General features: G+C 45.9%; 1 protein-coding gene across 1 annotated transcript in view; it reads right to left on the reverse strand.

Annotated features, from left to right (window-relative positions):
- Window positions 1–784: 784 nt before the first annotated feature.
- LOC121835258 overlaps window positions 785–26,536 on the reverse strand; it is a 145,305-nt gene continuing 119,553 nt past the window's right edge. The window contains exons 7-10 of the mRNA XM_042289256.1: window positions 19,397–19,451; window positions 14,394–14,467; window positions 909–1,111; window positions 785–805 (exon numbers count right to left, since the gene is read on the reverse strand). Coding sequence (XP_042145190.1) covers window positions 785–805; window positions 909–1,111; window positions 14,394–14,467; window positions 19,397–19,451 — 353 coding nt within the window. The remainder of the gene's footprint in view (window positions 806–908; window positions 1,112–14,393; window positions 14,468–19,396; window positions 19,452–26,536) is intronic.

Genomic DNA, 26,536 nt, shown 5'->3' on the forward strand with positions numbered 1-26,536 from the left:
ACAAGCGAAAGAACCCTAAAAGGTGCTAGTTGGCACGCTTTTTTCTTAGAGTGTAGCGAGAGGCTGTCGCCGCCGTCACCCATGTCTCAACGGCTTGGATTGACTCGAGTAGTGGCTGGTAAAGTGACTTCAGATCAGTTTCGTTCTTTCGTTCATTTTTTTGTCTCACTGACCCTCTCCCATTTCGGAAGTGACGACACCGCATACAGTCTGGCGCCTGCTCGCCCGGCCGTTTGGAGCTCGACCGGAAAAAGCGCCGGAAAGTTGCGGGTGCTTGCCGGAGAACCACCACCCGAACGGTGCGCGCCGGCCGGAAACTGACCACGCGAACACTATTGCCGGTTTTCCGTCAAAATACGTTGGCGACGACTGACCACTCGAATTCGCGAGTAGTTTCACTTTCATGATAAATTACAAGAGCGTTGAGAGCAAAGCTGATTTTTATGATTTACTGAATGTTGATTGGATAATCGGGCAACGCTGTAGCACTCCGAACTTACGCACCGTGAGTGACCGACGAGGCCAGTTCCCGACGTCGAAGCTGGGTGTTCCTCATCGCTGAAGAACGCGCGCGTGAGAAAGCTCCGCGCGTCTTCCATCGGCGATGCAGGACGGGCGCAGCTCTCGAATGCCGGAGACCGGCAAGGCTGCGAGGCTGGCGACACCGACAACGCCAGGCCTAACGCGGACGTCGTTAGGCCCAACGGAGACGTGGTTAGGCCTAACGGAGACGTCGTTAGGCCTAACGGAGACGTCCTTAGGCCTAGCGGAGACGTCGAACGGCCTAGCGGTGATGCAGTAAGGGCTGGCGGAGACGTCTTTAGCCTTAGCGGAGACGCCGTTAGGCCTAACGGAGACGTCGTCAGGCTTAACGGAGAAGCTGTATAGTTGCGTGGTGGGGACAGGACTAGGGGCGATCCCGCCGTGTTCTCGAGACTGGGTGAGTGGAGCGATGACTGTCCAGAACTGCCCGGACAGGGTATGATGAGCGGAGAGTAGTCGGGGCCCCGAGGCGGCGACGAAAAGTCCAGCTCGAAGCTGGCTGAGGAGGACGACGAAGATTCGGGGCTCAGTCCACGAGGGCAGTCCCACGCGGCGCCCGCAGCGTTTACTGCAACCACAATGACGGTGAAAGAAAAGTCGGTTTGAGCAGTCTTTTTTTTTTGTCGCCGGGCTATACCGAACGTGACGTAAACCATTGTACAATGGTTGACTGAAAAGTAATGAGATATACGAACCATTGTACAATGGGTGATTGTAAAGTAAAGAGACATACGAGGGGTATGAGCTCAGCTAGTTGGTTGTACATGTCTAGTTTAGTGGAACCAGCTGAACTTACAGAAAATTATAAAGATTATAGAGATAGAGGAAAAGACACCCGATGCGCTTTTGGTGTTGCTACTGATATTGTATTTTTTTCTTCTAAGAAGAAAGAGAAGACCTAACAATAGCGGAAGCAACACCAGTAGAAGAAGAAGCGGAGGTTTAATAAATAGTTATTAGTCCACCAATCCTTTCTTCTATCTCTCTCATTTTCTGTAAGTTCGGCGGGTCTCACTAAAGTAACGAGACAGATTATTTTATTCTGAATCAGACTACCCTTCAGATTCCGAACATTTGTCTGCTTCAAAATATCACCCTTTGCATTCAATACATTTTCTCCAATGAAACCTAACGTACTCTTTTGTGAGATCCCTTTTAGCGTTGCAGGCGCGATTATTCTCAGACTATCCTCTGAAGGAGTGTTACAAAAAAATAAAAAAATAAAAGGTTTTTCCGCACAGTTTTTTTTTGCAATGTTGGAAGTGTTCGAAAACTTAAGAAAAATCAATTCGAACTATATGCGTAAAAGAAAAAAACCTTATAGAGCAGTTTATTCTTTTCAAAAACTTAACACAAAACTCAATCACACATCTCTGTAATATTCTCGCAGGCACGTCTTCTTCATCCCGACAGGTAGGAAGTGCCTTTGCACCAGACTTACGCCTATCCTATAAACTCCACTCAAGAGACTCTATTTCATATACTTTCGGTAGCATTTCGGTATCATGCAAATACATTTCGTCTAGAGTAATTACTACTCTATCTTAATTACATTTTTCACTGCCTTGTACTCAGTATCTCAAATACATTTTCAACCTTCGAAAATCTTTGTCGCCGAAACAATCTACGAAACTAGGAATCCTCAGACTCCGAGCCAATGCTGAAGCGATTGCAGACTTGAGGCAAGTGACAGGGAACAAGTCACGAGCAAGAGGCATTCTCCGAATGCCAACAAAAGACCAAAGGGATAGCCCCAAGTACGCTCGTCTTTATATGTCCTCCTGTCGCTTTTGCTTCTCTTTTTCAAGTTGTCCTTGAATGACACGTGACACTTGGAGCCAGCAAAGTGCTGATGACGCCACCGGGACTTTACACATTTTGTCCAAAGCTGGTTCAGACAGCAGAAGGTTGTGACGCCAATGCTTCGTACGGTCGGTCACACTGGATCATTTTCGTAAATCGCCGGTCAGGGGTTTTTGGTATGAAAATGTGCGAGCAAGTTTTCTAGTGAGAGCGAACACTCCCTCGGACAAGGAAACTAGATCCTGCTGGTTTTATTGAGGTGCACTGATCTTAGATTGGGCATCCCCAAAGCCCCTTGTGTGCCTATTGTGGCTTAACCTTGGCTCCCAGGCTCGTTCAAACGCGTTTTTTCTAGCTTTTTTTTTTCTTTTTTTGGTGGGGGGGAGATTTTTACATTTTTTTCCGAATGCGCACATTGTTTCATTGTCAAAATCTTCCGACCCAGTTTACCGCCAGGTGGAGCCAGGGATTGAAAGCGGTTTCGTAGACACTCTCTTGTTTTACTTGTGTTTCCCTCTTAACCTTCCTAATATTTTTGGGCAGTTCGAAGGTACAGGCGCTGTTGAAAAGTTGAAAAGGCGCTGCCCCTCGCGCCTTGGCCGAGGAGACAAATTACTCGCTCTTGGTTGTTCATCAGCGACAAAGGCTGCTGTCCTTTAGTCGATGTTTCTCCTGCGAGTACATGTTTGTTATTCACTCGCTTGCCTACTCATCATAAAGTCTGGCTGCCTGATCAACCTCTAGTTCGGCTGTTAGGGATATGCAATGCCCGACTACGTGTCAAGTCCGCCGAATCGCGTCAAGGCGTATTACGAACTTAATGCGGAATGCGTCATGATCCGACCCTGCCGCCAAACTAAAGCACGCCAGTTGCCATGCCTACAATACGTGAGCCCCCCCGTGTTCCTAAAATCCTTCGGCACCCATTATGTAGCATGTCTCGAATTATTTCACAGTAAACATCGATTACAGCAGCTAAGTCGCTTTTTGGATATCATAAATCTAACAGTAGAATATGATTTTAATCGAAGTCATTCCAAGTAGAGCACACCATTTGACATTTTTATTTTTGTATTACCAGCTTTCAGCATAGTTACCCAGTATATTCGAATGTAATTCGATTACTTTTTCAAAGTATTTGTATTCCATTCAAGATAGTTCGTAGTAAAAGTAACTCAAATACTACTCTAAATATATTTTCAAATGGGTATTTAGTGTCTTAAATACTTTTGTTGTGCATTTGGCACAACACTGCTTGAAGTTCGTTCGCTGTTAAAGAACGCTGCGGTTCAACTGCTGATTCAGACATGATATAACCCTCTCAAACGCCGGCACAGCGCTGCACGTCTACCTCCTTGCAAAGGACAAAGAGAGGAAGCCCTCGTACTCAGCTTTTCCCCTTGCCAACACCCCCTCCTGGAATATTTGTCTTTTCCCTTCCGGGCAAACGCCGTCATTTTTGAGTGCGCCTAGAAGGGAGGAAACAGTCTTGAATAGCATCGCGATACTACTTTAGTTACCATATCGCGATACTACTTAAATTACAGTATCGCGATACTTGTATCGCTATACTGTAACTTGTTACTTCTTCCGCTATGTTTTAACCGTAACTCGATACATTTTTTGAGTAATGGTGACGATAAATTAAATTCTTTTTTTGAACATGTATCTAAAAGTATTTGCAAAAATACAGATATTTTTCACAAAAAATTGATCATATTTTGTGAACATTACCGCGGGTTCCACCATCTGCCTAGATTGGGCCCCCCATTAGAGGCGAAAGGTTAAAACAAAGACTCAAGAAATTTTCTTTTGAAGGAGCGAAGTGCTGGCGCAGGGAGCAAACGTTTTTCTACTTCTGATATTTTTTTTTTCATCGCGCGGAAAAGCGCATTTAACATTTGCTTTATTTTGACCTTTTCGTGCGTGGCTCTCTCGCCCCGTCTTTACCCTTTCCGGCCTTATCGAACACCTTCGCCTTTTCAGCCAAGCGACAGAGCCACCTCGCGGAAGCACGCGCCGCGTAGACTGCTACCGGTGGACTGTTTAACGCCGAACGAAAGCCTGTGTCATCGGTGCCGCAGAAGTCGCGGCAGTCCAAAGGGAAAGCCATCTCCTGTTCTGCGCAGGCCGGTGCCGTGAAGTCCCTTCGCCGCGCTCTGATTGGAGGATCGCTCCGGAAGGGAGGTGGGGAACTCGCGAGGGTAAACAAAGCGGTGTCGTCTGTTGTCCGCAGCCATTACGGAAGGCCTTTTTGTGTCCTTCGGAAACAGACTGCTAGTTCGTGAACGAGGACGCGGCATACCGAAAAAAGAAACCGGAAATGTCTCGAAGTGTAGGATACTTCGTTTGATGCGAAAGAATTTACCCAGGGAGCATACGAAGCACCGATATGCGTCGCGGTCTCCGGCGGTCGTATGCTAACGTGAGCACCTTCAGCGTCAACACGGTAATGTGCGACGCGAGTGAGCTTTTTTACTTCTTGACGGAGGCCGGTTTTTGCTAGCAAGTGTCTCAGTGTCTAGCTGAAGTATCGAAGTGTAGCTACAGCCCTCTTCGGCGAGCTGAACGGGCTGCTGATCTTTCGAAGGCTGATCTTCCGCAGCAGTGGCACCCGGAGAACTGCGCCATGGCGCTCGCTGGGGTGAGTTACATCGTTTTTGTACATTTCGTATCATTCACAAACAAGTGCACGTTAATGGAGTATAGCGAAGCAAAACAGGGGATGTTACGGAAGAACCGCGGATTAGGCGATCGGTGCGGTACGACCGAGTCGAGAGTGCAGTCGTCGGTTTTCCGTTCTTTAACCCCCAGCGACAACTTGTATGCCCCCTGTACAAACAATTGGTGGGGTAGGATATCTGTATGTGGGTCATAAACTTTGCAGTCACGACTGGGCGTTAAACGGTAGCCTGTTGTACTAGTGATTATACGTACCATGTATGACTGTCGCCCGACGGCACTCCTACGGAAAGTCCAAGTGCCATCCGATGTCACTTCACGCCAATTACGTAGCCAGGGGGGGGGGGGGGGGGGGGGCGTCCGTCCCACGCTACCCTTATCACCCCCCCCCCCCCATCCCCGGCCCAAAAAATCATTCCTGGCTGCGCTAATGCTCCACGCGCGCGATCAAGCACTGTCCTATGGTGATAAACTCACGACGCAATATGTTATTCTGACGTGTGTTCCATCAGTCGCTCGCCGCCGATTTGTTTCACCATGAAGCGCGAGTGAGGCAAACGCTGCGGAGGCGTTTTCGTACCTGCTTAGTAGTTTTCATAGGTCTGTTAATTTGCAAGTGCTTGAGTTACCCCTACACCATCATTTCAGCAGAAACCCCCAGCTGCCGGGGTACTGAAAGGCTAATGTGGCGATGCAGGCGAGTTGGTTATGCATGTTGAAAGTAGTGAAAGCGCACAATAAAGACTAATACGAAGACGGAGAGGCAAACAGGACGAGCGCTGACCATCAACTGAATTTTTTATTCGAAAAAATAGAAACAGCAAAATAAAACCAGCAAAAGCCACAAATACTACAAATGTGACTAGTCATCAATGACTCGGCCACCACACGTGTCAATAAAGTCCACTTCCTTTTTGTGAAGGAAAAGTGAGGGTTGACTGATACACTTATCAGGACATTCCTTCTTTATCCTATAAGCCTCCAGTACCTCCCTCGCCACCTTTTCTTTACCTCTCCCAACGATTGTAGTGCCTTGGAAGTTGGGAATGCAGCGGCAATCTCTGCAATGTATGTGTAAATGGGCTCCTGTTGTTGAACGCAGTGATAAAGCATGTTCGCGCAACCGTTCCTTCAAGCACCTTCCGGTCTGGCCTATATAAACCTTGCCGCAGCCCAATGGAATTTGATAGACCACGCCCACCGCACATTCCACGTATTTGTTTACGTGCTTCACTGTACATTGCCGCTTATCTTTGCCTTTTTCTTTTATCCTCGGACATAGTTGAACCAGTTTACGTGGTGCTGAGAATACCAGAGGTACCTCGAACCTTTCCGCCACTTTTTTTTATATTGTGTGACACCCTGTGTAAGTATGGCATCACGTGGGGTCTTGCTCTCTTTTTTTGCTTGTCCTTTTGGCTTTTGCCCCTGAACTTCTTCAGAAGTTTTTCAGCCATCTGCGAGCATAAGGGAAGTAGGATACCCTGCACTTCCAAGTCTCTTGACCTGACTACAGAGGCTGTCGTGCATGGCATGGTGACATGACTTTCCTGGTATTCTCAGCACCACGTAAACTGGCTCAACTATGTCCGAGGATAAAAGAAAAAGGCAAAGATAAGCGGCAATGCACAGTGAAGCACGTAAACAAATACGTGGAATGTGCGGTGGGCGTGGTCTATAAAATTCCATTGGGCTGCGGCAAGGTTTATTTAGGCCAGACCGGAAGGTGCTTGAAGGAACGGTTGCGCGAACATGCTTTATCACTGCGTTCAACAACAGGAGCCCATTTACACATACATTGCAGAGATTGCCGCTGCATTCCCAACTTCCAAGGCACTACAATCGTTGGGAGAGGTAAAGAAAAGGTGGCGAGGGAGGTACTGGAGGCTTATATGATAAAGAAGGAATGACCTGATAAGTGTATCAGTCAACCCTCACTTTTCCTTCACAAAAAGGAAGTGGACTTTATTGACACGTGTGGTGGCCGAGTCATTGATGACTAGTCACATTTGTAGTATTTGTGGCTTTTCCTGGTTTTATTTTGCTGTTTCTATTTTTTCGAATAAAAAATTCAGTTGATAGTCAGCGCTCGCCCTGTTTGCCTCTCCGTCTTCGTATTCGTCTTTATTGTGCGCTTTCACTACTTTCAACATACTGAAAGGCCCTCTGTTTAGAGAACATGCTGCAGGCCCTTTGAACGACGACGCTGCAGGACCACTGCAGCGTCGTCGTTCATTATACATTACTTCTTGGCACGCTGCTGAATTGCTGTGCTGATGTTCGGATGTCCTTTTCTTGGTCGTCGGCGTGACGACTCTCATGCTTGGGTGAAATAACTCGGTCAATTACATCCTCAGCCGTAGAGTGTCGTTTGCTTGCCACTCTCTGTTCTCCTCCGGTTAATGTGACTCAGATCGCCGTAGTGCAGCCAGCCGGTTGAAGTTCTCTCGACACCACATTCTCACATCTCTGGCCGATCGTCTCGCTCTCGCACCAAACTCACACACCTCGCCTTCTTCAATACTCCCGAACGCGGCTTGGCTTTGCAGTGGCAGCCATCTTAAAAATAGCTTCCTTTATAAAAATGTAATCCAAAAAGAAAAACAAAAAAAAAAAACACAAAAAACAGGCCCAGTTTTTTTTTTTTTTTATACAGCAGCCTTGAACTTCGTGGTTTCGAGTGTCGGTGATGTAATTATCATAAAAAGGTGATTTGGGAGTCTTGTTTTGTTTTTATGCAAGTAAGGGTATAAACAAATAAATGGCAATATTAGTTCGTCAGTGAGCATATCTAAAAATACAAGTTGATGTCGACTTAGCGGTAGACTAAATACAAGGCTCGCACGCGGACAGTGTAGTGTTTGAAAAACGGGGTGTCTGATGTGCCTTTGGTAGATGAAAAATTCAGCCAGCGCAGTACGGCCGTGCAAACATTGAGGCCGCCGGGCTTTGGCTGCGCGTGCGCCGAAGTGTTATCAAGGCAGAAAGCTGGTGGCTAATATTGAGAAGCCTGGGGTACCTCCAGAGGAGTTAAAGCGCTGCACGAAGGGTAGGGTCTCAGCCACTACACGGGGCTGCGGTGGAAGGAAGAAACAACCCCTCATTCGAGGGCCGTAAAAGAGCGCGCATGTTCGCTCTAGTCTTCCTTGGGAACGGGGCTCCCGGGTCGCTGTAATTAGGGAGTTTTCGTAGACTGTTTTCCCACCTCCGCTATGCTCTTCAAAACGAAGACTCCACTACTGCGCATGCGCGACGCCATCTTTGCCTGCGGAGTCCCGGACCTCGTAGCAGTTTGCCGAGAACGTTGCGGGACAGCCAAAACCATTTACGAAAACTCTCTATTAATCATTTGTAGGGAGGATTCACCAAACAAAAACCGTCCATGAGTGGTTGTGATCACCCTCTTAAGAAATTGGGGGGCGGGGGGGGGGGGGGGGGAAGAGAGTCGGGCGTTTGCTTTTGGACAATGCAGTTCCGCTAAACCAAATTCACATCAAGTTGTCAAGACAACCGACTAGCGGACCATCAGACAGTCTCACCACACAGAAAGAGGGACGTCAGAGACCGTCCAGTCACTGCCGGCTTTGGCTTTTCCTTCACACGTGATATCCCGCGCACATGATTGAGAGCATCGCCACCTACTCTCCCCTTTTATTATGGTATAGCTGGCCGATATGGGTCAAGAGAATAACAAAGAATATTAGGAACTTTTTTTTTCACAGAGAACATTAATGACGGCCGTTCATCTAGTGTAAGAGTAACCTCTGACGTCTGTGTTTATTCGGGAAACTCTTGTCCCAGTCGTCATGAGCAACCTCCAGCTTTGAAAATCCAGCTTGTCAAAGGATTCGCCCTCAACAGATCCCTTACATGTATGCCGATTTTTAAGTAACGATGGATGATCAGGTGAATGCAATCTCCAGACAGAGGCGGACAGCACACTAAAACTGATTTTTATAGAACTCCTGGAATAGAGCAAACACACTACGCATTACTTATCGAGAGCCGAGTTGTATTTTTAAGTTCGGTTAATGATAGCGAAAACTATCGGAGATGAAGGGATAGATAAATGACAAAGTCCAGAAATATAAACGGCCAAACATTTACTGGTACCAAAACAGAAAGAGCCTGGATTTATTTTCAACGTTAATCAATCAGTAGGGAGGCGCTGATCAGTAGTTGTCCCCGGGAATCAATTGTAATCGGGGTTCTGTACATGAGGAGTTTGTTTTGGGGGTATTGGGTATTTTGTGGTGTACTTTTCTTTTGATAAATCTAGAGTTCTTTGTTTCGTTTTTGTAATTTTATATTATTAAGAGTGAATTTCTTAGCGTTTTCAATCTGTGGCTTCAACATTCGTACACTCATTTCGGAGCTGCCTGCCTTTCTCTCTTTTGTATTCTCTGAATTTTTGAACAGAAAGGCTGCCTATTAGGGAAACTAACATATCAATGAGAGAGTACGCGCAAAGTAGGTCAATCGCTCGTTGAGCTGTACCTTCTTTTATTCGAAGTCTCGAGACACTGCGGACGCACTTTCCTGCTTTAACTTCTTCTGTGGCTGTAGTGAGTTGATCGAAGCTCGTCTCCTTGCGTTTCGACAGCATTTTCATTGGCATTCTAGAGTATTTTTGCAGTCCTTACTTTTTAGTGTATAACCGTATCGCAAAATTTGATAAATTAAAAAATGACTAGTGGTTCTCTCGTCAGTGGCAAGCCGCTGACGTTGCCAGAATATATCCGAGGTCGTCTGGAATATCAATCATGAGGTCCTCGCATGACTTGCCGCATACGCTGAATGCCTCAAAAGAGCAATCAGTACAGTCGATTAACTTGGCAGTCGGGTCGTCCATGCAGTACTTCTCCCCGCAAGGACTGTGCGTTCTTCTGCCTTCATGTAGTGCCGCGGAGTCCCTTGCTGGCACACGAGGGGTTTCATACGAAGTTTTAGGAACTACGGGCAATAATATACAGGATGTTTCAGAAAACGCAGGCCAAATCGCTCCTACGAAAACTACTCATCGCAACGAACAAAGGCTTGTGGCGTTTTGGTCCTGGGCCGGGGGCCCATTTAGGAAAATTATAAAAGTCCGGGACAATTAAGTTAATTCTTTTTGTGTAATTAACTTTTTTAATATTGTGCTCAAGGGCATGGTTTAAATTAGAAAATTGCTCAGCATTATCGGAAAACACTAAATCAACAAATTTCAGAATGATAAAAGGCACGCGAAGCAGTTTACGGCTTTCTGAAAAACCGCACAAAATCAACGTGTTTCTAAGTTTCGGTTTGCTATCGGAGCGCATCTCAGCCCCGGCGGCACCGCGCCCCGTGGAGAGATAGTGCAACCAACCTCTGCTGCGCTGCCATCGCGCGACGCAGCAGGGGCTGGTTGCACTATCTCTCCATGGGGCGCGGTGTCGCGGGGCTGAGATGCGCGTTTGACATTATTAGATCTAAAATATTTCGTAGTGTTCAGGTGCTCGCGTGCATGTGCATGCGTGTATCCGTGCGTGCGTGCGTGCGTGCGACAGCCCGCAAAAAAAAAACAAAAAACATTTATGTACTACACGCGATTCTAAAGATACAAAATAGACGATACAAAATAACGTTCGAGGCAATAGACCTTTTCTTGTTTACTGTCGTTCCCAGCTACATGACTGTAGCACACATTATGATCGACGAAACAATAAAATAATTCAACCTGGACAAAATAAACAACGAAAATAGGCGAGGCGAATCAAGAACGGGTGACCCTTACGATTATAACGTGAACACCAAAGATGCATTAGAATGGCTCTCTTCAGCGAGTCGTTGAAGTATATTGTCACCGTATTTTCACGTTTACCTCTCCCAGGTCCAGGCTGGCCCTATCCCATTAAGACAGCGTGGTTTCGTAGGTAGTTTTAGAGTTGTACGTTGGTATACATACCATGGCGCAAAACGTCCGCTTTCGTTCACCGCGAGAGCGAAGGCGAGATCTAGTTTGCCTCTGGCTATGCGAGCGAAGATTACGCTCGTGACTGTTCGTCTGCTTACGCGCTCGAAAAAACGTGTTTCGTCCGCCACAAAACACCGTTCGCAGAAAGAAATAAAACGACAAAATGTCGTACAAATTGTAAGGGCGCAAACAAGCTGGTGTACATTGCACGTGGTTGTAAAAACCCCGAGACTGCGGGTAAACGACACAACATTAAAAAGTCTTAGAGACTTTTTAGTGTTGTGTCGTTTACCCGCAGTCTCGGGGTTCTTTCAACCATGTGAAAAGTCGTACGTCGTCTGCTAACAGATCGGCAAAAAGCTGATCGTCTGCTACGAACCATGCGACACGGCGAAGCAAGATCGGACGCGGGCGGAGATTGTGAACGTCTGCTATTTTATTTTGGAAGCCACTGACAACCAGCGCTTCGTTTTCGAACCGCAGGTTCTTCTGCAGCCGTAGACAAGCTGACATCGACCGATGGATAAAGGAGTATACTAAAGACGAGTACACCAGGGGCAGCTAGGACTATATCGTTGTACATGGTGAGACGATGTCACCGATATGTAGACCGTTTCATCGTGGGTAGCGCCATTTTGAATGCTGAAGCGCCATCTAGCGAGCGTCGGGTTCTGCGGCCATGCTGATTGGTTAGAAACGTTGGCGAAAGTGCTCGTCGGGGCGCCGCTCCCGGGTTGGGTGTGCTAGGTGGGTGCTCCAGAGTCCAAAGTGCCTGGTATCCGACTTGGGGCGCGTCTCGTGTTATTAGGTGCCGCGGATGACGTTTTTCAGCTTATTGTGCACGTTTCTTGCCCCGGATTATGGCATCCGCCAGTGTGGGGAAGCCGAGTAGAGCGGCACTGAAAACGCCACCGATAGAAATCGGAGGCGAGTACTGAAGGTATTGTGTCAATTAACAGAGACTGAATTTCCCTTCAAGTTTTGTGTCGTTTTAGATGCAGTACACTGAGAATATTTTCGGCGTTTCGTTAACAACAATAAAATATAATGTAAAAAAAGACGCGCGAAATGAGTACATTGCAAGAAACAATCGAAGGCAGCTCCCTCCGGCTCGTGGACGTTTATAAAAGTTTTATTTGATGATTCCGTGTCGACGAATGTGTCCTTCGTCGAGAACTGAAAACAGCAAAGTCGAGATGGGCCCATTGACGGAGCGAGTCGATCTATGATTCAACAAATCGAAATCGATGCATGAGCTTGTTAAAACAATATGGCTTGTTTCTTTACAGCTACATTGTGTACTAATTAAAAAAAAACAAAAAAAAACAGCAAACTCCAGTAGCGTTGGGACGGCCAACATAAATTCACTGCTCTCGGGTATCGTGCAGGAGATGGCGATTCACGAAAACAGACAGAACTAACTTTTCGCCCATTTCCAGCCAAGCCGGCTGCGGAAATGACCCTTGAAATAAGCGTTGTAGATGATAAAATCGAGTCAATGCGACCACTGTAACATATCAACATTAATATAAATTAAGTTAAGGGGAAGTTGCAAGATGAAACAGCAATTCTCACGAGAAAACTTGCGCGCACCTTGCCAGCGTGCATGTTTATGGACGGCACAGCGTCAAGTTCGGTGCGCGCTCCATTCGCGAGATGTTCCGAGCATACTCGAAAGGATGGAGTCTGGGAAAAGTCTTTGGTTTACGGACGCAACCCACTGCCGTCGGAGGCCTTGGCCATTCGGAAAGCGATGAAGTACGAAGACGTTGAAGCCGCAGTTGTCTTGTCGGATGCCGTGCGTGATACACATGCCCTCCGATAATATTCTGCACTTTCGGTTCCTATTCGAGCAGCTTATTACCGAATAATGGCGTCCCGATGACCAGGGGATTGTGGGCATTGGATTCGTTAGCTCTAATTAAACCTGAAAGTTTAAAAATAGAGAAAATCGCGAAGAAAACGAGCGAAATTGGAGCAACACACGCGTCCAAGGGGTTCATCCGGGTCTTCAGCTCGATCCTAACACACCAGCAAGGAGGAAAGCGTTGGTAGCCCTTTCCCTTGTTGTCTTTTGCCCTCTTTCAGTGAAACGGTGTATTGCCCGATTGTGAACTCGTGACTCGGTTTTAAAGTGTCTCATTGGTGGATTGCGGCCGAGTTTTGGGGCCGCGTCCAATGAGCGGCTGAGAACGCTCTCGCTATCGCCTGTACCCTAATCGGACCCCCAGAAGGCGTCTCTGACCGGCGTTTGTCATGTCCTAAAGAGTGGTCCTTTGATATCCGTCCGACGCAAACGTGACGTTGTCGCCTGCCGCAATCCTGGTTGTGTCACGGCAGCGGAGGTGGATGTTTTCGCAGTCCGCGGGGAGTTGGGACGCCGCGACAACGACGACATTCACGTTCGCATAGTCCTTCCTGCTGTGACTCCAAGCACCAAATGCCAAGATGGCGACATTCGACAACGCCACACGCCGGCTTCCATCGAACATCCATTAAACGTTTTTGGACCCATCAGGAACAAGCTGTACTGCCCTCCCCCCCCCCCCCTTTCCCTTCCAATGAAATTTGACGTTACGCCTTACCAAATTCAAAAATTTAACTTGGCGAAAATGTTATTGTGACTCGTAATTTGGGTTACTCGGTCAGGTGGGTGTATTAATGGGTCGAAGTAATTATGAGGGACATCAAGGACTGCTCGCCGGAGACCCCCATTTAGCGGCTGTGCTGCACTGGCGGACCATCTACAGCCAGGACACCGGGCGCAATTACAGACAGACTCACCGCAGTCATTGAAAGTTTCAGAAACGAGTGGCGAGTTGCTAATAACTCATTATAGCTCAACAGCTAATCAGATAGCGGCATTAAAAACCACAAAAGGACAAATCGAGAAGCGAGTTCTTAAGCTGCGAATATCTACCAACCTCCAGTCTCCTAAGCCGCCCTTTAAGTCTTTCGGTCTAGAATTAATTTCTACAAATCATAAGTAGAGTTTCGTGTTTTCAGGCTTTATTTGTTTCCAATTTTTTTTTTTTTTGCGGTTGTATCGATTTTTAGAGACTCGGTGTTTTTCGCTACCAATATTTTTGCCGAAACATCGGTATTTATCACGGGGCTTACGCTGAAACAAATTGGACACGGGCATCCGATCCCCCGACTTCCGGAGACCGTACGCGTGAGCCGAAGAAGTGGAAAACGTCCCCGTACTATAAATAAGAGACAGAAACGATTATTAGGGTTCGGTTCCGCGGGAACAAGCAGCGCCTGGAAGGGAGTTCAGAGTGGGCTGTGTCCTGTCTCGTACAGTTGACTCGGAATACAATTATTATTACTCTGGACTAAAAAGTATTCAATCAGATGAACTGAATACATGTACACGTTACACCTGTAGGGTTAAGACACATTGAAATCTTCTCGGTCAACTCACCCTCCTGGAAGTTTTGCGGCTGATTGGGGCGCTCCAACGGTGAACTCGGGGCAGGTCGCCTCTTGCACGCGTGTCTGAAAGATGGGTAAAACAAGGAAGAAATCGCGTCTTTTGTTTGGTGATTTCGGCTTATTTAAATCTTCCGGATTTCGACCGAACGGCTGATTGTACGATTGACTAACGCGTAAAATCACGAAATACTTTTTTAACCGAGACCCCAACCTCATAAATTTTAAAACTTGGAAACAGCGCGAAAAAAAAATGGAAAAGAACGAGAAGTGAACGAACACAACGCTGACTGACAATTGAAGTTTATGTTTGTTCGTTCACTGCTCGTTCTTGTCCTGTGTTGTTTTTTTTCGCGCTGTTTCCAAGTTTTTATTATGCACCAACTAGCCCAACTTCACGCCTTATTGCCTCCTAAATGTGTCTATCAATGCGTTTCTTCACTAAATCAGCGGGGAAATTGACGTGACACGACGGCATCGTGTGACACAACGGTTCTTCAGCATGAAGTTACGTCATGTGATCGGGTAGAGTGACGTCAGAACACGTGACCGGATCGTCCACCGGTAAACTTTGCGGGCATTTCTCGGAACGGGACGCCGTGTGACGTTATGGTATCACGTTAGACCCCGAAGTCGCCATGACGTCAGGTTACCGTGTAATTATAGTAGAGGAATTGACGTCAGACGGCCATACGGCGTGGCGTTAGGCTACGTGACATTACGGGAGTTTTCAAATAATGTACACAATTATAGCGCAGGTTAACGCTATAGCTTTCGTTTACGTTAGCGCACGCTACGCGTGAAAGTTTTCGAAGGACGTGCCTCAGCCGCGACGCGAAAGCCCAAGCATCTCGCGCTCGCAACGCCATCCAGATACAGTAACAATTTTCGTTTCACACACGAAAAAGCTGCAATTAGAGGAAACAAACGTTTCGGGTACGGAGTAATTAACATTTTAGAGTTGTTTAAATATGAGGATGCGACGCGAGCGGTCCCTTTATCGGCGAGAGAAGTCTCCTGTACAAAACTTCGCACATCGCACACGCCTTTGCCGACAAATGTTCACGCGTCGCAAGCAGCAAGTTACCCGATAACGTTGCCCACCTCGGTGTGTCTTCCAAGCAGTGTTGTACGGGACGGCGTTCCAAGGAACGACGTTTCTGGAACGCGTTTTTTTTTTAGGAGGAACGAAGGAACGCCGCTGTTTCATTTTACATTGGTGGAACTGGAAAGGGAACTCGTAACAATTTTACGGGAACGGAAGAAGGAACGGAGTTGCTTTTTCTTCGTCCAATTGGGTAATTTTTATTTTATTTTGTTAATTCCTTAAAAAGTATAAAAACAATATATTTACGAAGAGCAGGATCTCGTTAATTTTTTTGTTACTTAGGGTTTCTTTTGTAGGGGCCTGGCTTGGTAAAAGTCGGGTGCAGGAGAGCTAGTGCATTCATTCCCTTTTCAGCGCCCGAAACTGCGGTACAGGAATCAAAACATTTAGTCGAAGGAAAAGACAGAAAAAGGGACGTTTCTAACTCAGCTATTTTCTTTGCTTCCAGGAATCCTCATACGCCCAGAAATCTAAGGAAGACTACGACCATCACTAAACTTCTACAAAGAGACCTACAGATACACCAAAGAACAGATTACCAGACATCAAACGCACCCGTGTATCCCAAACATTGGGATGCACAAAAATTAACCTTCAGTCCTCTCCTGTCCTCCCAACTTCAAAATGAACAACGAATCCAACTTTCACAAGGAAGGAGTAGTAGTTTTCAACACTGACCTTCCAAAAGCCCTACCCTTTTCTCCACTCGCTCCCCTTGCGGACAGCAACATTGAGAAGCAACTGTTGCTAAGTTCGAACAAGGGGCTTTGTTAGATTGAAACGTGTGAGGGTGTAAAACGCTCGTACAATGTGGGGTAACCGTACATTTCTCTCATCTGAAACTCCCACCACAAACATGGATATGGCAAAAAGCTGAGATTTTGTGGGAACCATGGGGTTCCCGCTATCCCTATCTAGGCCTAGCTTCAAGCAGGCCGTGGGAGTCGTCGTCGCCAATGGCGTCGGCCTCCCGGATACAAGGAACCACGAGGCCGAATTCCCCGAAGGGGCCGGCTCTCCCTTGCCCAGTTGGGTGAACGCGCCTTCGGCACACACTTGAGAGTTATAATGGACGCGACTGCTAGTAGCCTCCCCGGGCGCGTCCATTCTCCGAGGCTACATAAGCTGGCCCCGAAGGAGTGCCAGGGGCTCTCGTCGGCGGAGGCCCTGGCCCTACGGAGCACGGTTTTTCTTTGTGGGCCTCCGACTTCCCGTGTATCTGCCTAATGCGGCAGCGCGGGAAACCGACCGGGTGATACTGGCAATTGAGCCAGCGCCCAGACTTTTCCTGTGTAAGAGCGAAGCGTGTTGGTGTTTGAGTCAATAAACACGTCGTTATCCGAACCCAAGGAACCCTCTGTGTTTCTAAGTGGTAGCTCCCCAAAGGGGAATCCCACAATTTTTAAAAGTGAATATATCAACAAATGAAACCTCGCTTCCGCTTGTTTCCTTCTCCTGGTGTCCTTCCATCACGACATTCAAACTAGTATGCTGCCATATGATGAGATAGATACAAAAAACACTTTGATCCAATAAAATATGGTAATTAGCGAAATGCAAATGTAACGTATGAATAACGATACGGTTTATTTCTTAAACTGTAACGGGAACGAGTTCCTTTCTTACAGATGGAACTTCTAAGGGGAGGCGCTCTAAAAGTCGAAAGGAACGAGGAACGAGCTTTTGTTTCCCTTTTTAAGGAACGTGTAAAACACTGCAAGTTCCAAGCCGTTTCTGGCGTGCGTCTCCCTTACAGGTTCAATGTCTTCCCGTATTTGAATTCTCAGCCGCGAAGATTTCGCCGACATCGCGTTCATGACGGCCGCCAAGGCGGCTATTGTCTGCGCAGTCCTGGGAGCCGCCATTTTCTGACTGTGCTCGTCTTGGCTTTAGACAACTTCTCGAGCATCACGAACCCTTCTTGGAGGAACTCAGACTGTTCGCCCACGCGCGCAATTTTTGAAAAATAGCGTACGCTATATAAATAGCTCCCGCGAAGCGCGGTTAGCGTTCGGCAAATGCGCAGTGTAGACGATGCTGCTCTTTGCGTACGCAAAGCTTTTTGCATACGCGATTCTAAAGCGTCCTATTTGGGCATTAGGTCACGTGACGTCAATTCCACCTCTAGACTTAGCGGCAAGATAATAATTAAAAAAAAAGTGTTGTTTTTATTCCTCAAACACCGCCTGCCATGCATTTGACGACTTCGGAGATAAATATCGGCGGTAATTCTACGATTGATGAATTGTCCGATTTGATGGCCGATTGATTTTCGCTCGTGGTTGACTGATCGGCAGAACCAGCGTCGAGAGTTTCTAAACTCATTGGCGATAGCTAATAGCTTATAATTAGGAGTCTGTCGTTTCCTGTGTACACCGATAAACACCGAAATGTAACCCCCGAGCCGATTTGATCAAAATCGGGTAAAACCAAGATGTGCTGTAGAAAAACTTGTAGTTGGGCTAGTTGGTGAACGCTGGAAATCACGGTGTAAGGAGCAAAAAAAAACAAAAAAAACAACGGACACACGAGAGAAAACAGACATACAGGCGCCACTCACAACTATATTTGAATGCACATATCGTCATCTTGATCACGTCCACGCATGCGCTTGGCCATGTGATATATAACCATGCGTGCATATTTATATATATATATATATATATATATATATATATATATATATATATATATATATATATATATATATATATACACGCATGGTTATATATCACATGGCTAAGCGCATGCATGGACGTGATGAAGATGACGATGTGTGTATTCCTTTCTTTCTGCACTTCTCAAATATAGTTGTGAGTGGTGCCTGTTTGTCTGATTTCTTTCTTGTGTCCGTTTTTTTTTTTTTTTTTGCGCCTCACACCATGATTTCCAAAACCAAGATACATTAAATTCAAGCTATTCCTGAATAGGAAAAACAAAAGTTTCGCGAAAGAAAATATTTATGTGTGAACAGTTTTTTGTGCGTGTGTTTACTCCGAACACAGCCTGCCCTCTCCGGCCACCAGCCGCGCTGACTAACTGGGTGGATGGTTGAATAGAGCTGAGCCCTTTTAATCGGGCGGCGGCTCGGCCACCTACCCAAAGCTCACAAAAAGTAAGGTTAAGCTGTTTAACGGTATACCATAATGTCCCCCCCCCCCTTAAAAAACGAACAAACAAACAGACAAAAATGTTTACAGGCTTTTTTTCGGCGCAAAAATAAACTACGCACCGCCCAAAGGTAGCGCTAGTGTCCAAACCAGATGCCGATGTTTCAGCACCGAACTGATAAGTTAGTCCAAACCTATAGCTATAGGTGATTTTCTGAAAATGTCAATAGGAAATGGGAGCCCCTTTTCGCCTGTTTTCAGTTTCTGGCGCCCATAGAGCCCCATATATTCGAAAACTCCGTCGGCCGCCATTTTCCCATTGAAATTTTCAGAAGATCACTTACAACTTTTGAATAAAATATCAATTCGTGTTGAACCTTTGGCATCTGGTTCGGACATCTAGCGCTACCTTTGAGCGGAGAATAAGCCTTCGGAGATGCCTAATTCACTATTGCGTAAAAAAAAACATGTAAATTTTGTTTTAAACACCCTGTACTTCTAGATTCAAAATTAACAAACCCTAGTCTACTATTTGACCAAGGCGCCTCCTGTCGACTGGCCCAGGGTGAATTCCCCCTCTCATTTTTCCACCGATCGACGTTCATTCGCGATTTCGAAGGTACTACTACTACAACTACTACCAGTGCTACTACTACTACCGTTATCATTAATACTACCACTATTAATGCTATTACTACCCTACAATTACTGCTACTACTGATTCTGCTGTATACTACTGCTACAGCTACTAGTACCATAGAGCGACAACCAACTTACCTGTCGTGGCGAATCTGAAATTCAGCAAAGGAGCGTCTCACTTCTTCAAGAGAACCTGCGAAAGCGTAGTTAAGAAAGGAATTACTCCGCGGTCAGGCACACTGCGCAACATGTTTGACCGCAAACACTGTATCGGCGCTTTTTCGTAAACTGCGCACGCACAGACCGTGTTTTTTTTTTTTTTTTTCGTGGGCAGCGCCATTTTGAATTCCGCAGCGCCTCTAGCAGTGCGTCGGGTTCTGCGGCCACGCTGGGTTGGGCTAGGGTCCCTCGATAAACGCTTTGCTAAGCAGCGATAGCGATATATGTGCCGACGCTCTGTCCCATTGGTACGTGCCTGCCTTCCGTGTCCGGTTAGGAAGAACATGCCGGATTCAACTCGACTTCAATCTCGAGTAGCGGTTAGGTACTTTTGGAGTTCGAAGACCTACCCGCGTCGTCCAGCGTTGTTCTATCTCGATTGTCACGGGGCATGACCCGCTGGAGTAACTCGTAAGATTTCGAACACAGCAGTGGTGGGCGAGTTAGGAAGAACATGGCGGACCGCGCGCCAGCAGACAACACGAGCGAGCGGAGGAGGGCAGGGAAGGAGGATTTGTGGCTAGCTCGCATCAGAGCCGTGTATACACTCTGAAAATACAAGGGTGAGTAAAGGGACCAATCGCCATCTTTCACCCCCACGACCCTAGCGCCCTCTATTCGGAAGCGGTAACTCGAGCAGTTCGTCCCTCGGGCATTTCGTTGCTCCCACTGGAGTTGCTCCCTTAATGAATACTTGAGTCCCCTCGTCAACTATGGCTGCCGCAAGCCTGCGATCGAGTGGAGGAAGCATCACTCGAGTAGCTTTTTCGGAAAGAAGCCTTGGCAAAACAAGGTTTTGGCCCCGGGACTTAGAAATCGTGACCACCTACGCATATTTAGTGAATGTCTCCGTCCGCGAAAAACATGAGAACGGATTTCGAAAGACGCGGAGGCGCCGGTAACGAGGCTACCTACTCTCCAACAATCGCTTCCACGCCTCCGAACCGGTAACCTGTGGCGGTGAAGGCCTCGTCAAAGAAAAGCCGAAGTTGCGAGCGATTAAACGGTCAGTTTTGATTGCTTTGGCTATACTTGTAGAGAGAGAGAGAGAGAGAAGTCTTGCAAAAGAGGGAAAACCATCGTTGGAGTTACAGCCATGGGCCGAACGGTCATCGTTGGATTGGGGGAGGGGAAGGGGATAAAAGCTGACAGAAGAAAAAATTGTGAAAAAAAGAGAGGGAGGTTGTTTCGCCAAAGCCGACAAGCGGAGCGCGAGGAGCCACAAAAAGTGGCTGGCAGAAAAGAGGGCGGAGCCAAGGAAGGAAGGCTATACTTGTAGAGCTGCAGGAACGTTATAGGCATTTCAGAAGGTACTACTTCATAAAGCCGCAGTATTGCCCTGTACGACAGGGGCTCGCTGTCCGACGCGGTCGGACGCGTACTCGCCCGTGTTAGCGTGCAAACGAGGCCTAGCACTTCGAAACTGCCCGGTGGCAATCCGTTCATCAAACAAACGATATTCCTACGCCGAAACCGTGGCGGTTAGTAAGAGGCCTGGTGCGAGTTCGAACCTCGAGATTAAAGCTTCACTCTGACGCTCTTAGGCGAAAGGTATGGTCGTATCCGCTATGCGTAAATAAACATGTTCTTAATCGATATTACAGTTTCCCCAGACGAAGCGAGAGTTTTCGGTGCGTAGTGGGGACTGTTTGAAAGCGGCGCTCGCGAATTCATTTGTGGCCTATCAGAGTCGCCTGGGCAAGTCCGCTTTAGTTCACGTAGGCTTGCAGCGAACGACATTAAACCAATAATGCAATCCCCTTGGTGAAACAAACAAAAACAAAGTCGACAAAACGTTGCAGCAGCATATGTCCACAAAACTGAACGGTGCCGCGAAGTCGTGCTAGCGCGTTTAATTAAGCATTACCTTATGCTTTTATTTGCTTCACGGGTTCCGAGTATATTTCGGCCGATGCTGGTCGGCTCCGCGGCACGATTCATAGTTTACACCATGGTCGGGAATCACCAAATTGGAATTGAACTTAAACGCTGTGACTATACACCTGTTTATAGAGCCCCGCGTCGGAGGACTTTTGTTTTGTAATACTTGTCTGCTTTTGAGATCTTCACTTCGGAGTTTGGTTTCGCTTTGTGCATAACTTCTCTTCTGCTGGTGGCTTCGAATGTTTTGAATCATTCAAAGCTGCTCTTGCGAACTTTGTTTAAAATGAAGATAGAGTGGGTATGCAGGCGAGCTGGTTGATGTTTCACATTTCTGAAAAACCGAAGACGCGGACGAAAAAAGGGACAAGACAAAAGACGTCTTGTATGTTGTCCCCTTTTTCGTCCGCCGTCTCCGGTTTTTCAAAAATCGTTTAAATTTTTTTTTCCCCTTTTGCATGCTGCTGTTCATTTGGCGGTTGTGGTTGCTTTCGGCTTTGCGCATTTTCATTGGTGCGAAAGTTCTATTCCCGCCGAGATGCTTGCAGTTTGTGGTCTTTTTACTTTTCAAATCCGACATGTCTGTTGGTTAAATTTCAACCAGTGTTCCCTTCTGCATAAAGCAAAAGTCCTTATTTCTTTAATAGTGATGCCGCCTAACTAAAACCTTTAATCCAGGGTGTGACATGAAGTTTTGTGTTGCTCAGTATACCGTGACTGTACTCTCTTGCTTTTTGGACCACATTATTCAAGATATGAAAAGCCAGAAGACATAACTTTGAGACATGCGTCGGCCTCTCCCGCTGTTTATTGTGTAGTGAAGGGGAAGGGCTTTCCACAGGGCGTACATTTTTTGCCATACTTGTCATGGTCTCAACTGCACAGTTCACTTTCAGTGCACTTATGGGTAGACCTCAAAATATTTCCAGACGCATTGTGTGAACATTATCTCAATAAACAAAATGATACAAAATAATTTCTGGCTCATTAATATCTGCAGTCACTACTAAAAATATGGCCAATATAAATCATATTTCGTAATGCCATATGTAAGAATTGTGTGCCAAATAATATGCATTTTTCTCCATGTAAAATGCACAGTCCAATTTGATGTTTGGCCAAGGTAGTCTGCTTAACTATCCCCGTCAGATGGCACATAAATGACATTGTTTCCTTCCACTCTTTAGTGATCGTTTTCTAGTTGTGAATCTTTTAATAAAATTAATGTGGATACAAGAGCAGATATTTTTGTGTATAAATGCATAGGATAAGGGAGATTGTCATGAAGCGCTGAAAAGTTTAATGTTCACTAATAAACTAGTTAGTGCTCAGGTTTTTCTTCATATGGGCTTTTCATATGGTATAATTGATTTGTGAGTAATACGTACACACCAATTAACAACTGTAACAATTATTGGTCTGTTCAAACATATTTAGTACCCATGAAACCTTCCTTATCTTATTTCAATAGGTGTGAATGATGCACCTTCGAGCTAGTCGCACATACTCTTTACCGAGCTTTATGCAAGTGAGGCGAAACCTCCATAACTTTTTTTGCTCTTATGGCTATTCTTTATGAAACCGAAAATTAAAAATCGTGGCTATATAGTATAGCTAGGGTAAACATGAAGTATAAGTAATTTTTTCGTAGTTTCTAAGACTGACCATTGTTAATATGCAGTGTTGAACAAGATTGCCATATTTTGTTGATTTTGCTTTTGGCGGCATGAGCATCGGCATATGCTCTGAAGACAAGCCCGGCCCACATCGACAACGTGGAAAACTAGCTCCTGACGTAAAGAAGCTCTATATAGAGGTAGACACAAGCCAAATCTTTCGTGCACAAAAAGGATTTCCCTTCAAAAACCCTTCGCAATTGGATATTTTGGAAGTGTAACAAAACTTTTGAGTCTAAATATCAGGTAATGTGTTTGTCCTAAACACAATAGCCACATGTAATGTCCAGTGGCGTCACCAGGGGAGAAGCTTATGGGGCTTCACCCCCACAAAAAAAAAAAAAATCCAGCCGACTTTATATAAACACATGCATTTTGGCCCCTCTGTCTCTCCCTCTACACACCAAGTCGTGGACATCCCAGCCACCTTAGCCCCTCCTGAAACAAATTCAACTCGAGGGGGACTGAGGCACCACTTGAAGTTCCTACCCCTTAAAGGAAAGATCAGCACATTATGAACAGAAGCACGGAGAGAAGCTTGCAGCAGTGTGTATTGTCACGAATGACGAGGTGACGAAACAAAGAATAACCGAGGAAACTAAAACGTTTAATGGGGCGAACTTGTGCCTTCCCCTCCCCCCTCCCCAAAAAAAGGAAACAGAAGATAACAACAGAACGTCGAGGGCGACGAAGTTGGCGTAACAGCAGGATCGAACGCTAAGGCGAGACTGACTCCGGCTTGCCACGTGGAGCACCTTTTGTACCGGTGTGGGTTTCTGGAACATTCGGCCTAGAACGTTCGGCGCGTAGAACATTCGTAACTCGGTGAGACGAGGAAGTTGTTGAACTTGCGAGAACGACAAGTAGAAAAAATAAATAAAAGAACATTCCGCTATCTGGAATCGAACCCAGATCCACCGGGCGACAGTCGAGTCGGTAACCATTCGGCCACGTACGCGCTCGCTCTGCGACGCGCGTAGCACTATGTCTGCTTCTCTCTGGGTATTCTGTCCCTAACGTTCTAGCTGACCTTTCATTTGCATCAATGTACCATCTAGCTCAACTTCAGCCCGTTACTTTACCCCTCGCTATTGTAACAAAGAGCCATCAGTATGCGCAAGTACATATGCTAGTGTTGTACAATAGTAAACGGTAACTTCAAAACGAACAGTGATTTTGGCCTAATAGTTTCAAGTCGAATATCGAATAGTTGTGTTGCAACATATTGGGATAAAAAGTTGTATAATAAAAAGCTATTCCATTCCTGAAACATTTAAAAATGAAGTTTTGTGAATGAATGAAACTTTTAAACTATACAAGTCAGGTGCACACGTTAACAACTTCTGTTGACAGATGATAGAAAAAGAAACAGCATTAATGAGGAATGCAGCTTGTCAGGACACCGCTGCCTAACATATACTTTTCCATATTAAGCGCGATTTAACTTCAAAAATTTTACTGCAATGTAGATATCTTGGTCTAGTGCCAATATTTATGTGTAGAAGTTGGTACCTCCATTCCAGGGTTGCTGTTTTTAACATCTTTTCAGGTAGCAAGAACTGGTCATGATTTTTATCTTCAAGGGGCCCTGAAGAGACAAAAAAAAAATTTAACAGGCTGGTTGGGACACGCGTGTCGAAAAATTAATTTGACTCGAAAAAATATATTTTTAGAGCAATATTGACGGCGCGAGACGCTATTTAGTCGGTAGTCACCTCCTTTCCACTTGTTTTCTCTCGGCATTTCGGATGCGGGGAGGAGAGGTGGATCGGCTTGGCCATTGCGTTGAGGTGGAGAAAGGGTATGACCATCTTGTTGAGGTGGAAAGTGCGTATGACCCATTCCGTGACGTCATAAACTTTGCGCGCAGAATTTGAAATAAATCTCGCGCCGTCAATGTTGCGCTAAAATATTTTTGCGTAATTTCTTTTTTACATTTGTGTCCCACCCAGTTTTTTTTTCGTTTCAGGGCTTTTTAAAGAACAAGTTTCTCGTCTTGACTATCATTAAATTTTGCGTTCATAAATTCTGGTTATGACAGACACTACGCTTTATGACAGTATCTCACACAAAGCATAGGGTTAAACCACATAGCATCGTCATTTTGGAACAGAAGTAGCCACACACAAAAATAAGAGCAAGTCACGTAAAAATAAATTTGCACATCCCATGAACAGCTGCCAATACGACTCAAAATGTTGCTATAGTTCCATTTAAAGTACACGCTCAGTTTGAGTTGGCATTACACCTCCTAAATACCGATACCTTAGTACTGTACCTTATAAATTATCATACTTCAGTGCAGGGTACAAAGTGGACAGTGCTATGTTTGCATTGTCCTAGAACTCTTGTTCAGTTGGCGAGAACACATGCTGCATTAGCTGAATGCTAATGCAGCACTTTTTCCAGTCTGCCATGCGAAAACCTATCAGTGGTGGTAGAATTCAGCAACACTAAGGCCTTGCAACCTAGGAGGTGTTGAGCTAACAGTGAGTAGTGTTTGACTATTGAGCTCTTTAAACTACTAATTTCGGGCTTTTAGGCTCCTTTGTCTCTTGAATGTCATCAGAGAAATGCTTGTGATGCAGAAACAATATTTGACTACAGGTGGAGGGCATACATATTGAAAAGTATTGGTTTAGGAACAGAAGGTTAGGGCGAAAACGAGCTGATGGTAGTTAAGACTGTGTCTGTGCGTCCTTCCTTTTCACAATCTCGGGGCGTATTTACTATGTTCAAGGTCGGTTTACTTCGTTCCTTCTAATTTTGGGAAGCTGCAAGCATCCTCGCCCACGACTGAAGATTGGCATTTCATGGCCGGCCACATGGACGCAATGAAAAGAGAAAGGAAGGAAACGGCTACGAATATGGAGATGGTGAAAGATGCCATGGAGAGGACTTTTTGGGCAAAGAGAGTACGCCAGCACGCGCCCCAGAACCTCCAATATTGTAGACGACTATCCAGCCCTAAATCTCACAGACCAGGTAATATGTTGCTTACTACCCTTAAAACTCCACCTGCCTGTAAAATGCTGCTCGTGCTTTTATTAGCAGTAAGTACCCTGATAAGACCACCACCACCCCCATTATGGCGCATTCACACTGCTAGCGAATGGAAGCTCCCGCAGGGAGATCCCATTGGCTAACGACGACGCGGTTGAGAAAAATGTTCCCCAACACGAAGATCTGCTTTGTGATTGCGGCTCCACTCCTGGCAGACACGCGCCGTTAGTCCTGTCATGATGAAGCCTGGCACCATGATGGGTCTCATTTTTTATCCCACTAACATCAAGTATAATTTTTTTACAACTAATTAATCATAATCTTTTTCGCATTTTTTCTATTTGAAAGAGCAGTTCACAAATATGTTCAAGTAAACTGAAGATGTGAAAAGAAAAATTCTAAGAGATCTTTGCACACTTTTTTTGTATTAGTGCTGGCGTCAAAGCATCGGAGCGATTTATCGATGTTGCCTCGGAAAACCTGCACTCTGTTCTCAAGG

Source organism: Ixodes scapularis, unplaced genomic scaffold (assembly GCF_016920785.2).
Source record: "Ixodes scapularis isolate PalLabHiFi unplaced genomic scaffold, ASM1692078v2 PGA_scaffold12__126_contigs__length_90152505, whole genome shotgun sequence".
NCBI lineage: Eukaryota > Metazoa > Arthropoda > Arachnida > Ixodida > Ixodidae > Ixodes > Ixodes scapularis.